We start from the raw sequence: 11,754 nt of genomic DNA on the forward strand, positions 1-11,754 counted from the left end.
GTGCGTTTTCGTCTGTCTCTCCCAGGGGCCCCTGGCCCCTGGGCTCCTCTCTGGGACAGCTGTGCCCACCTAGGGACAGCCTCTCTGGGATGCCTGGGTTGGTACCCAGGCCTGCCTCCCAGGGAGCCTTCAGGGGCACCCTGCCACCCGCTGCCTGCACCCCAGGAGGGATGGGGCATCCAGGTGGGGCAGTGGCTCAGGTCCAACCCTGCGGTGGTTCACAGACTGGCACCCATGAAGCCTCAGAAGGGCCCTGCCTGTGCCGGGCTTTTCCTAGAGAGACAGCTGCGTTCCAGGCGCCTGTCTGGATCTGTTTGTCACGGTGGAGCAGAGGGTGTGCGGGGCTGGGAGACGGCCGCCCCGTGCCCACTCCCTGCCAGGCTGGGCGGCGTGCAGCCCGCAGTCCTAGCCCAGGCTCCATGTGGGGCCAGGCGGGCCAGTCTCCCAGCGAGAAGGGGGCTGGGGTGCCGAGGCCGCGCTGGGTGTAAGAGGCCTGTCTCGGGCCAGCCTATCGAATGTGAAAGCAATTAAAGCCACCAGCAGTGTTCGCTCCGGGCGGGCCTCGGGCGGCGGGGAGCTGCCACAATGCATCTCCACTCAGCGCCTGGAGACGCACCCCCACCCCACCCCCCACTCCATCCATGGCTGCGCTGGACCTGTCCTCGGGGGGCTGGGCTCCGTCACCCCAGGGCGTCCCGGGGAGCCTGGGCCCACATCGCTGCAGCCCCAAGACGCCCAGGACAGAGCTGTCGGGCCCGGGGGCTGCCTGCCTCCCTGTCGGCTGGCCTGGAGACCCCAGCCTGTGCCTGCTCCCCTTGGACACTTTCCCCAGCAGGGAGGGCTGAGGAAACCGGGGGCCGGGGGCCCGCGGCTAAGACCCTTCTTGGGGATGCAGCTGCCCCCGGGAGGTGCTATGGGCGCCGAGGTGCCGCCTGGTGGCACCTGGACCTGAGCTGGTGCGGGTGGTGGGCGAGGCACAGCCTCCTGACGCGTGCCTGCAGGGGCGCCTGTCCCGGGCCGCGTCCCCCTACGGCCCCCGTTCTCGCCGGCTGGGGCCCCTCCCGGCCCTCGCCCAGACTGCTTGGCTGCCCACCCGTTGGCCGCGGTGGCCTTCCCGAGGCGGGCGGCGGGGTGTTCTCACTTGTGAGGCAGCCCTGTCAGAAGCACTTAGTGTACAAATTAGCTGCGGCCTCCCGCCTCCTCCGCGCTCTGGGCTCGGCTCCGCAGACTCCCGCCCGCCCCGGGCGCCTGCCCACGACAGCCGCGGCCAGCCGGCTCCTCCGTGGCCCCCGACCTTGACCTGGACGGGGGTGACCATGAGGGGTGGGCGTCCGGCGGGCCGGAGGGGCTCCCGCTCTCAGCCCAGCACCAAGCTGGCCCTGAGCTCCAGGGCCAGCGTGCAGAGCCATGGGGGGACAGACCCCAAGCCACACAGAGACTGCAGCCCCCGCTGCCCCGCCTGCCGGCCGGCCTGCCACTCAAGCAGGGAAAATCGCCTGTGACAGGCCCAGGAAGGCCGGGCCCCGGGGGCCGCGCGGGACACGCACAGCTCCTCTTCCAACATATGGTTGCTGTCGGCCCCGGGCGCTGCTCGGCCAGCGCTCCAGAGCTCCTCGGCCTGAGCTGCGCCCCCACCCGCCCAGCCGGCTGCTCCCGCGGATCCACACGGCCCCTGCCCCACTGGCATGCGTCCCCTGACGGGGAGCTCACTCCCACGGCAGCCCCTTTAGTGAGCAGCCAGGAGCCTCTGGTTCCAGGACCTCCAGCGCACGTGGAGCCGCTGAGCGAGCTTTGGGGGAGGGGCCGGGGGTGCTTCCAGAGGATGGCGCTGGTTGGGGGAGGGCTGCAGTGCACAGGTTTGGGGCCAGAGGCCTTCTGGGGTCTGGCCAGAGTTCTTCTAGAGTCCCAGTGTCAGGAGCCTCCCAGCTGCACACCCCCTCCCTCAGCGTGGGCCCACTCTGCCCCATGTCTTGGGTGGGCTGGGTAGCCCCACGATGCCCTCCCTGGAGCACGCCTCCCATGGGTACGCTCCCCACCCCCCACGTGTCTGTGGTGAGGTCCCTGAACCTGTTTGCAGCCCCCACCAGTGTCAGCCACTCCCGTCAGCGTGGCTTTGCTGCCCCTCACAGACCTGCAGTGAACCTGAGGCTCCCCAGTGCTCTCAGGGCCCCAGGTGTGACCTTGCCCCTGGGAACCACGCCATGAGTCCCTGAGGCCACCTCAAGTGTGCAGGAGGGAAGTGCCAAGGACGACCCGGGCTCTGCCCGTGGTGGGGCTCTCAGACGCTTGGGGGGCTGCTGTGTCATCAGCAAGAGGGTGACCCTGAGCCACGGCCACCGTCTGCCTGGCGTTGACCCCTCCCGGGGCTCTTAGACCCTGCTCACGGGCTGTGCCACTGTCCCTCTTCCCACGGGGCGAGCAGAGGCTGCCCGGCCCCAATACCAGTCCTGGTGAGGGCCGCACATGGATGCTGAGGGGAGGAGACAGGCCTGCCTCGGGCACCACACCGCTGTCCCCCTGCCTTCCCTGGACCCACTGTCTGTCCTGCCCACGTGCCCCTGGCACACAAGTGCCGGCATCAGTGGAAGTGACAGGTGTGCAGCCTTGGGCAAGCGGGCAGAGCAGGTTAATGGCCACGACGCCTCCAGCTGGAGGCAGAGGGAGGGGCTGCGTGTTCCCCGCCCCCCACACCAGGACAAGCTGAGGGAAGGCTGCTCCCTAGGGCCCCCCCCCACTCAGTCTGCAGGCCCAGACCGATACCTGGGGAGCGTGAGCAGAGGTTTCCGGGCTCAGGCCACAAGGGGATCAAGCCCCTGAGCTCGGGGGTCCCTGACACTGCCTCGGGTAGGGCCAACTCCCTGGGCCCGAGCACGCCCCAGCATGTTGGGGTGGGGCCTGTGGGTGGGTCACTGCAGGGTGGAAAGTGGGACAGGCTCCGGGCACACTGTGCCAGCCGCAGGGAGCAGAAATGCCCCCAGTGGCTCAGGTAGAGCCCTGCTGACCGGCCTCCCCTGCTGTGGCTGCGGCGGCCTGTGCACCCTGACTCAGCACTGGGGACAGGCCATTAGGCTGCGGCTGCAGCCAAGCTCTGGGACCCCTGCTGTGCGCCCGAGGCCCACCTGCACCCCTGGCAAGACCCCTCCTGGAGCCTGGCCACGCCCCTCAGTTTGAGCTCAGGGGGTGGGACTGCTCCTTGTCCCACCCAGACTCCAGGGAGGGCCATCCACAGGGTGGAGCTGGCCTCCAATGGCCTCTTCCCCTCTCTCCTGGGCTTCATCAGGCTGTGCTGAGACGCCCCTCCCTTCTCCTGGAGGGCCGGCAGCAGGGCCTCCCAGAGACCAGGAGGAGGAGTCAGCCGTGGGGGGCCAGGAGGCTCAGTGTCACCCCTGGGACCCCCAGCCCCAGGTCTCAGGGTGACCTGTGCCCCCTGCCCCGTCTGGGTGTGTCCGGAGTGGGGTCTGTGTGCAGAAGGAGCAGGCCTCCTGGCCCCCACGCTCCACAGAGCTGCTGGCGTGACGACCGCTCAAGCTGTCTCCCGGCCTGGGGCTGCCTGCACGGTCAGCTGGTCAGCTGGGCCAGGCCAGGTGGGCAGAGAGGGACGGCTGGTGGGCCGTGCCCCCCCGCAGCCCTCCAGCCCTCCCACCCTGCCCAGTGGGCTTGCAGGGGGGAAGTGGGGTCTCCCCAGTTGTATCAGGGAGGGTGACACTGGACAGTCACCCTCACACCAGTGTCCTGGCACCGGATGCCCCCAGAACATGGCGCCCTGCTCCTTACAAACGCCGGTCAGGGCTGACCAGAGCACCAGCGACAGCGCCGTGGCCAGTCACCCTCCTGCACAGCCGGAGCCCAAAACTGCGGCCAGGCTCACAGGGCCCAGAGAGCTCCATCCCAGAGACCCTACAGGACACGCCCTTGCCCCCAGAGTGCCCCTGTCCCCGCACTGAGCTGGCTGCCCTGGGCTTTGATGGGGGCTCTAGCAAAGGTGGAGTGGATGCTCACGGGGGCCTCCAGGGCAGCACATGCCCCTCCGACGGCCGACCCCACCCCACTCCTGAGATGGACATCACGCACCTCCGGGTTCGGACACCGTCCCCTAAACAAAGGCAAACATCCCCTGAGGAACACAACTGGCCTGGCCTGCGGTCTGTGTCCACTTCCAGAATGGTGCTGGCTGCTCAGGGGGACTTCTGCTAGGACCCAGCTGAGACATGGGGCCCCAGACTATTGTGTTGGACGTTTGGTATCAACATGGAGTCGAGCTCCACGGGCGGTGGAGCGGCTCAGGCTGTGAGGATAGAGGGGGCGGCGTTTCCTGGTGGGCCCTTTCCCCGCCCCCCCTGGCCCTCCCGAGAGGGACGAGAGGGACGGGCAGTGGAGAGGAGGCCTGCCAGCAGCGGACAGGGGCAGGGCCCTCCCCAGAGCGCCTGCCAGGGAGGCTTCCAGAAAGTGGGAGTGAGCGCAAGGGACCCCCTTTTCCCGGGTCAGTGACCGTCATTGGGCAGGGCGGGGGCTTGGGGGTGCAGAGCCATTCAGCCTCCTGTTTGGAGAAGAGAGAAGGGCACTGCAGGCAAGCCTTGGTCAGCAGAGGAGACTCTGCCCGGCATGTGATGGGCTCTGCCCTCCCCTGCCGGCTCTTTTCTCCAGGGTCCTCCTGTCCCGGGGCTCAGCCTCCAGGCCCTGGCTCAGGCGGAGGGGCTGTCAGGGGCCAGAGCCCTGCCCTGACGAATGAGTGCTGACGGCCCCACTCCCTGTGCCCTCGGCCGCTGACACCCCATCACACCGCTGCGGGGACCCCGGGAGACCTGGCTGCCTCTGCGCACCCCCGCGGCAGCCTGCAGGCGACGGGGGCGGGGACGTACCAAGCGCCCCTCGTTCGGCCGCACACCTGCGTCTGCACTGCGCGCTCCTCCACGGGGCTGCTCGACCCTGCCCTGCTCGGGTGGCGCCACCAGTGTCACCGGCCAGGACTCCATCCACGAGTTGCGGGAGCGGCGCAGATTGCTGAGCCGGTCCTGGGCGCGCGAGGCTGGTGAGTGCGCCGAGGGGGCGACTGCGGGCCGGGGAGTGGGAGAGACGGGGGTGCACCTGAGGTGGGGAGGGGATCGCTGCTGGCGCTCGGGCGCCTCCGCCCCCCTAGAGCCTGGGTCGGAGGTCGCCGCGCCCCCCGGAGCCCAGCGCCGTGGCGCACGCGCGGCCGCTCCTGCCGCCAACTTCGGTAGGTGCGAGTCGGCGTCGGGGAACGCGGTCCGTGGCGGAGGCTTCAGGGACTCGCTGCCTAGTGAGTGACCGCAGACCGCGCGGGGTCCCTCCGCAGTTTCCCTGGCGGAAATCGGGGTCGCGCCCCGAGAGCCCGTGCGGGTCCCGGGGAAGCGGGGTCGTGGCGGCGCCGGTAGGGGCGGGGCGGGAAGTTCCCGCGGGGTCCCGGGGCTACGCGCAGACTTATCGCGGCGCAGCAGGCTCTGCTTGGCCCAGGGCGCAGGTAGAGCGGCGCGGGCGGCGGCGGGTCTGAAGTTTGGGGGCCGCGAGGGGCCGACAGGATTGTCCGGGCGTGGGCAGGGCTGCCCCAGCCCCACGTCCCCCACTTCGCGGTGTCCAGGCTCCACGAACTATTAGGGCGCAGCAGCAGCCTCCTTATAGGAGGACGCCCTGGAGGGAGGCGGGGAGGGAGTCGGGGTCTGGACTTCAGCCGCGGAGGAGCCTGGTCACCTGCACCATGCCCTATGGGGTGCTCCCAAGTCGCAAGGGCCGCAAGCTCTAACCCCCCGGTGGCTGGTGGGGGCTCCAAGCGCTGGGTGCCCCCTCTCCCCCCTGGGGTGGGGCTCCTGACTGGCCGGCCCTCAGCTCTTCCCCAGCCAGGGAAGGGTTAGTGGGACCAGGTGTCTGGGCAAGCACCCTGGGGGGCAGGCTGCACTTGGGATGCCTTTGGGGGTGTGGGGTGTGTGCTGGTGTCTGGGGGTGTCTTCTGCTTGTGCACAGTCATGCTGGGCAGGTACCAGGTGTTCTCTGGGCTCCCATGGGGTCAGCGGCGCTGAGATGGCTCCCTACCAAGCCCCCCTGCAGCCAGGTGACTGCTTCGAAGCAGCAACACAGGGCAAGCCTCTTGCTTGCTGAGTCCAGGGGTCTAGGAGGAGCCCCCCCAGTCCAGGGGCCCGGCTGGGAGGTGGGGTGTTGGTGGCACCAGGCGGCACAGCTGTGTGGCTCCCAGGGCTGGGTGATCGATGGCCCCAGCACAGCCGCCTCTGTCTCTGGAGCACACACGCCCATTTGTCATCTGTGTCTTAGGGGGGTGGGGGACAGGAGTGGGGCCTGCCACTGCACCCACCGCCAAGTTCAGGGTGTGTCTGCGGCCCCCGGGGGCCCCAGCCCCTCTCCTCAGCCAGCCCCCTCCTCCCAGCCCTGCTGGGAGCCCTGTCCCTTCCCGGATAAACGCAGCCCTCCACACCCGAGCACTGGCCGTGCTAGCCCCCTCCCAGGACCCGTCCGAATGGGCGGCCCCCTCTGCCCCTCTGGCCATTCTCATAATGGGGGTGCCCGCTCAGTGTTTGGAGGCAGCAGACGTGACTCCCCACCATGTGCAGAGCCCAAAGGCCAGCAGGGAGGACGGTCTGCTCCCAATGACTGCCCCAGCCCTGCCCGGCTGAGCCCCAGGGAGTGGGACACATGCCCGTGTGTCCACGCCCGTGAATGACTGTGACCCTATGTGTCCTCGGTGTGTGTGTGCATGCATGTGCAGTGCATTCACGTGGGCGGTGGCCTGTCTACTCTGAGTGGTCTGTGAGCCTTGTGTGCCTGGGCCCCCTGCCTTCTGGCAACTGCCGGGCTCTGTTCCGAGGTGGCCCAGCTGCGCTGAGGTGGTCTCTGCGGGCGCTGCGTGAGGAGGGCTCAGTAGGAGCCCTGCACGCTTGTATGCATGCACTCGCCGAGCCCCGGCCGAGGCGCGCGCTGGGGCGGTGGACGGCCCAGGTGGCAGCCCAGATGGACCGCAGAGTGGCTTCTGAGCAGGCGAGCGGGGTGTGGGGAGAGGAGGGTCTTGGCCAAGCTCGGCCGCGGCAGGCTCGGCCGCCGACCTGCCGGCAGTCACCCAGATGGAGCCGGGCTGAGCAGGTGGCCATGCCGTGGGGCCGTGCCGGACATCCACGCCCCTCAGCCTGGCCTGGCCCACGCGTGGTGACCCCCTCGGAGACCGCATTGCCCAGGGACACCCTGCAGAGCAGGGACGTGCTGTGTCAACAGGCTCTCAGAGCTCCTGCTGGTTCCTCATCTCGGCAGCAGCCGGGGGCAGGGGTCTCTGGGGGTGGGGTGAGACAAGGAAGGGCCTTGTGTCCCCAGGAGGGAGTCTGCTCATATGCTGATACTTGGCTTCCTCCAGTCACTCACCAGTGCCCCCGGGGTAGACGGAGACCCAGGCTCTGCCTGCAGTGGGGCAGATGGGTGTGGATGGAGTCACCCCAGAATTGGGCCTGCCGGGGACTGGCCGACATGTATGTAGGGTCAACCAAGAAAGTTCAGGACTTAAATTTCGGATAAACAACAAATAATTTTTTAGTGCCCAAATGGTGGCTCGGCCATGCTTACACTAAGAAAGCATTTGCTGTTTGTCTGAATCCCATTTCCCTGGGCGTCCTGCGTTTTTGTGTGCTGACCGTGTCTGCTGACCCTCCAGGGAGGCCTGCTGGTCTGGGCAGCAGAGACCAGGGGGGCGGAGGGCCGCTGTGGTGACGGGGTGTGGGGTGTCGGCTAGGGTGCCGGCGCTGACCCAGGCCCCGTCTGCAGGTGGCATGGGGCCGTGGCCCGCCGGCTAGCCACCGCCATGTCCCGAGAGGCCAGCTCCTGCCGCCTGGGCCCCGGGGCTCGCGCTCGCGCGCGGAAGCCCAAGAAGCCGCACTACATCCCGCGGCCCTGGGGCAAGCCCTACAACTACAAGTGCTTCCAGTGCCCCTTCACCTGCCTGGAGAAGTCCCACCTCTACAACCACATGAAGTACAGCCTCTGCAAGGACTCACTGTCCCTCCTGCTGGACTCCCCCGACTGGGCCTGCCGCCGCACCCCGGCCACACCCCGGCCTCCCGCGGCCACCCCGGGCCGCCCCACGGACCCCTCGGCCCCAGCTGACCCCGGCACCCGGCCCCGAAGGGCACGGCTCCTGGACGCCCCCACCACGCCTGACCTGGACCTCACAGCCGCCGACATCCTCTCCTTGCGCCGCCGGGTCGGGGGCCCCCGGCTGGGGGCCGAGGGCTCCTCCCCAGGGACACCACCCCCTGAGGCCGGGGACATGCAGAAGGGTGCGGGCTTGGGGGGCCTCCTGGCTGAGGCATGGAAGCCGGGGTCGGGTGGGGGCCGGAGAAGTGCAGCCATGGTGGGTGCGGGTGCCTCGGGCCCCGAGACCAGCGTCCCCTGCTACCCTCCGCCCAGCTCCGGGGAGCTCCCCGAGGCCCAGAGCCTCCACCTGTCCCTGCTGGGCGTCAACTACCCTCTCGGCCCGAGCCTTTTTTCCTACTTGGGGCCCTCCCTGGCCGCCGCCGCACACGTGCCCTTCCTGGCCTCGGCCAGCCCCCTGTTGCCCCCGGCCGCTGCCTTCCCTGCCCCACAGCCCCCCGAAAGCCCCACCCTGATCCCCCGCCTGTACTACCCCCTGCTACTGGAGCATAGCCTGGGGCTGCCGGCCGGCAAGACCGCCCTCGCCAAGCCCCCCGTGCCCCCGAGAGGGCCCCCGGGGGCCCTGGTCCCTGGGCTGCTGAAGGTGCCGGTGCCGGGGCTGGGTGGGCCCTGGCCCCGCAGCACTCTCAGGGACCCCAGGCAGGAAGAGCAGCTGGGGCGGGCCGCCCAGAGCGACCCCAAGAGAAAGCTGGCCCTGGGGGCCCAGCCAGAACCCCTGAAGGCCCCCTGCAGCCGAGCGAGCGTCAGCGCCCAGAGCAGGTGGGTGTGGGGGCCCAGGCATGGGGCACTCAGGGAGGCGGGAACAGGGCTGAGGGGGCAGGGTGGCCCCCCCCCCCACCCTACCCAGAGTTCAGCCTGCAGAGGGGAACTTCAGGCTGCAGGGGGGAGACTGAGAGCACAAAGCCAGCCTTCCTCCCTTCTGGGGTTCCGAGGCCCCAGGCCAGGGTGCCAGGCTGGACAGGGTCATGGGGGGCGGGCGCTGTGGGGACAGTGCAGCCTTCTGACCGGCTCCCGCCACCCCCAGCCTGCGGACCGGCCCCTCCGCGATGCTCTGGCCCGAGGACAAGGAGCTGAGCGACCTCGAGACAGCTGGCCCCAAGGCCTCCCTGCCCCCGCAGCCACTGGGCCTGGCGCTGGGGGGCCCCGGGCACATGGGCGAGGACCTGACGCGGGTCCTGGGCGACTGTGCCAGGGCGGAGCAGCGCCTGGGCCAGCTGGCGCCTGCCGGGGGCCTGGCCCCGCGGCCCCTGCGGGAGCAGCTGGGGAAGATCCGCCGCGAGCTGCTCACCATCCACCAGGCGCTGGCGCGGGCCGTGCGGCCACCCGACGCACCCCTCGACCTCTCAGTGAAACGGGCGCCCACCAAGGCGCATGAGGTGCCCGCGGGGCCGTGGGCGCAGCCGGAGCTGGGCCCCACACTGGCCCGGGGGACCCCAGAGCCCCGTGGCCTGCTGGCAGCCCCGCCTCTGACCAGCCACACCACCAAGTGTGAGGCTGATTCCAGTGTCCCCCCGCCGGCTCTTCCCCTGCAGGCTCCCGAGGACCCTGGCATTCCCGGCAGCTGGGGTGCCCACGCTGGGGCTGGGGGCTCCTGGCCCCCTGAGGCTGTCCCAGGCCTGCAGAGCCCGCCGGGTGCCGAGGTCTGACCACAGCCCCTGCTGCCCCTTCCCAGATGGGCGCTCTCCTCCGACCCCGCGCCCACCGCCTGGCTCCCCTCCTGCCCCAGCATGCCCGGGGGCAGACCCCCACCCGCCGTGGCCACACCTGTCTCTGGGCCACGCAGTTACTGCCCAGGGCCCCTCAGTGAGCACGGTTGTGGACATTAAAACGGAGACCACCTTCACACACCCGTCTGGGCTCCTTCTTCACTGCCGCTGCAGCGTCACCGTCCACGTCAATGTCTCCAGACTGGGTGTCGGGGCACAGTGTCCTGGACCCTCCCCGGGGACTCAAGAGTCTGGGAGAGAGTGGGGTGCTATCCACGGGGGCAGAGCGGGGGCGGGCGAGGCAGGCATGCACAGTTTCGGATTCTCTGCGTTTCTGCACTAGGATGGTGGGCAGGGACCCTGGGGCATGCCTCCAGCCCCTGGCTGGCCAGCCCTAATGTCAGATTCGTCCAGGAGGCGGCTCGCTCTGGTTAAACGGCACCCCACGTGCTGTGGCCCAGGGCTGGTCGCGCAGTGTGGCCTCCACTGGGCCCTGGCCAGCCCCTGCAGCTGCGATAGGCATCGGGCGGCTTTCACAGCCCACTGCCTCCCTCCCAGTGCGGCCAGACTTGGCTTTCCCACAGCGGGGGGAGGGGTGCCCCGGGGACCCTTGGACCCAGCTAATCGCTTCTCTGCCCAGGAGCTGGCCACACCTCTGTGCCCACCCAGGAGTGGCCCCAGGAGGGCCGCTCCTGCCTGTTCCCGGCTCCCTAGGCTGGGCTGGCCGGGCTGGGGCCAGTCGGATCAGGACTGCTGCTGCCCATCAGCCGTGGCGACAGCAGATAGCATCGCGCCCACCCCCCACGGCCTCCAGAGCTGGGGTGCAGGAGGCTGGGTAGGGAGTGCTATGGGTCACAGACACAGACTGACCCCCACCTTCCAGGGGCTTCCTGGAGGGGTTTAGGGGCTGAGGGCTGAGCCACACACAAGGGGTCTGGAGAATCCCCAAGTACCGGGTCTGAGGAAGCCCCCTTCCACTTCAGCCCCCCGTTAGCACCCCCACGTGACTGCCGTACCCCGACTTCTCAGCACCCACTGGACTGACTCTGCAGGTGGGTGACCCCCGCACCACAGGTGCAGAAACAGGACCCAACCTGCTAGCCTGTGTGGGGGCACCCCCACCCTGGACTCCTAGGTGGGTGACCTAGCCAGCAGGTCAGGGGCACAGCCCTCCCCCCAGTCCTGAACTTGTGGTCCCGCTGGAGGACAGAGGGGGTGCTATCCCCTGAGATGGTGGCTGGGTGGACCTTGAGTGCAACCAGCCGGGCAGGCTGAGGAATGTCCCAGAGGCCAGTGCAAAGGCCCCGAGGCGGGAATGCGGCGGCACTGGAGGGTGTCTGGCAGGGTAGCAGCTGAGCGCCGGGCTCCTTCGGGCTTCCTTGGGCTTCAGCTCAAAGGCCGCCTGGCCGGAGCTCTGCTGGCCCCTCCCCGAGGCCAGGTGGCTCCTCCCACCCCCTTGAGCTCTGGTTTCCAACAACACAGGCCCGTGGCCCAGGGAGCCTAGCCCCAGGTAGGAGACCCCTGCCCCCGGCCAGAGAGGCCTAGGAAAGGACCCCTGCTTTACCCCTCAGGGGCTGGAGGTCTCCAACAAGGCGCCGTTCCTCTGCCCATAGAGAAACACTGCTCATCCATCACCCCTCCCCCACCTCGGACAGCAAGGTGCCCCGAGCTCCTCTTGAATCTCAGAGGGGAACAGCAGCCGTCCGGGAGGGGCGGGGGGGTGTGTGGGTCGTGCATCTCTCAGAACTGTGCTCAGGGACCACAGCTGGGAAAACAGAGCCCAGAGGCCCGACTGGCAGTGGGGGCGTGGTGGGACAGTCAGGTCTGTAGGTCAGGAAGACACTAGGATGCCAGGAAGCCATGTCGGGCCCGCAGCGCTGCCCGGCAC

At 69.3% G+C, this 11,754-nt stretch overlaps 1 protein-coding gene across 2 annotated transcripts; it reads left to right on the forward strand.

Annotated features, from left to right (window-relative positions):
- Positions 1 to 4,577: 4,577 nt before the first annotated feature.
- Positions 4,578 to 9,997, forward strand: PRR35 (proline rich 35). 2 transcript variants are annotated; one of them, XM_020886480.2, is made up of 3 exons: positions 4,578 to 5,029; positions 7,774 to 8,919; positions 9,185 to 9,997. In XM_020886480.2, exons 2-3 carry the CDS (start codon positions 7,811 to 7,813, stop codon positions 9,804 to 9,806), a joined length of 1,731 nt encoding a protein of 576 aa, XP_020742139.2. In that variant the 5' UTR covers positions 4,578 to 5,029; positions 7,774 to 7,810; the 3' UTR covers positions 9,807 to 9,997. The 2 variants fall into 2 exon arrangements, with proteins under 2 accessions (XP_020742139.2, XP_070316435.1); XM_070460334.1 differs by lacking the exon at positions 4,578 to 5,029 and adding an exon at positions 5,226 to 5,278.
- Positions 9,998 to 11,754: the final 1,757 nt, after the last annotated feature.

This window comes from Odocoileus virginianus, chromosome 33 (assembly GCF_023699985.2).
Source record: "Odocoileus virginianus isolate 20LAN1187 ecotype Illinois chromosome 33, Ovbor_1.2, whole genome shotgun sequence".
In the NCBI taxonomy this organism is placed as follows: domain Eukaryota; kingdom Metazoa; phylum Chordata; class Mammalia; order Artiodactyla; family Cervidae; genus Odocoileus; species Odocoileus virginianus.

What these genes read in the sequence shown, in the direction of transcription:
- PRR35 (XM_020886480.2), top strand. Translation starts at nt 7,811, where the DNA reads ATGTCCCGAGAGGCCAGCTCCTGCCGCCTGGGCCCCGGGGCTCGCGCT. An exon ending in AGCGTCAGCGCCCAGAGCAG is followed by an intron (nt 8,920 to 9,184) that starts GTGGGTGTGGGG and finishes CGCCACCCCCAG; the next exon opens with CCTGCGGACCGGCCCCTCCG.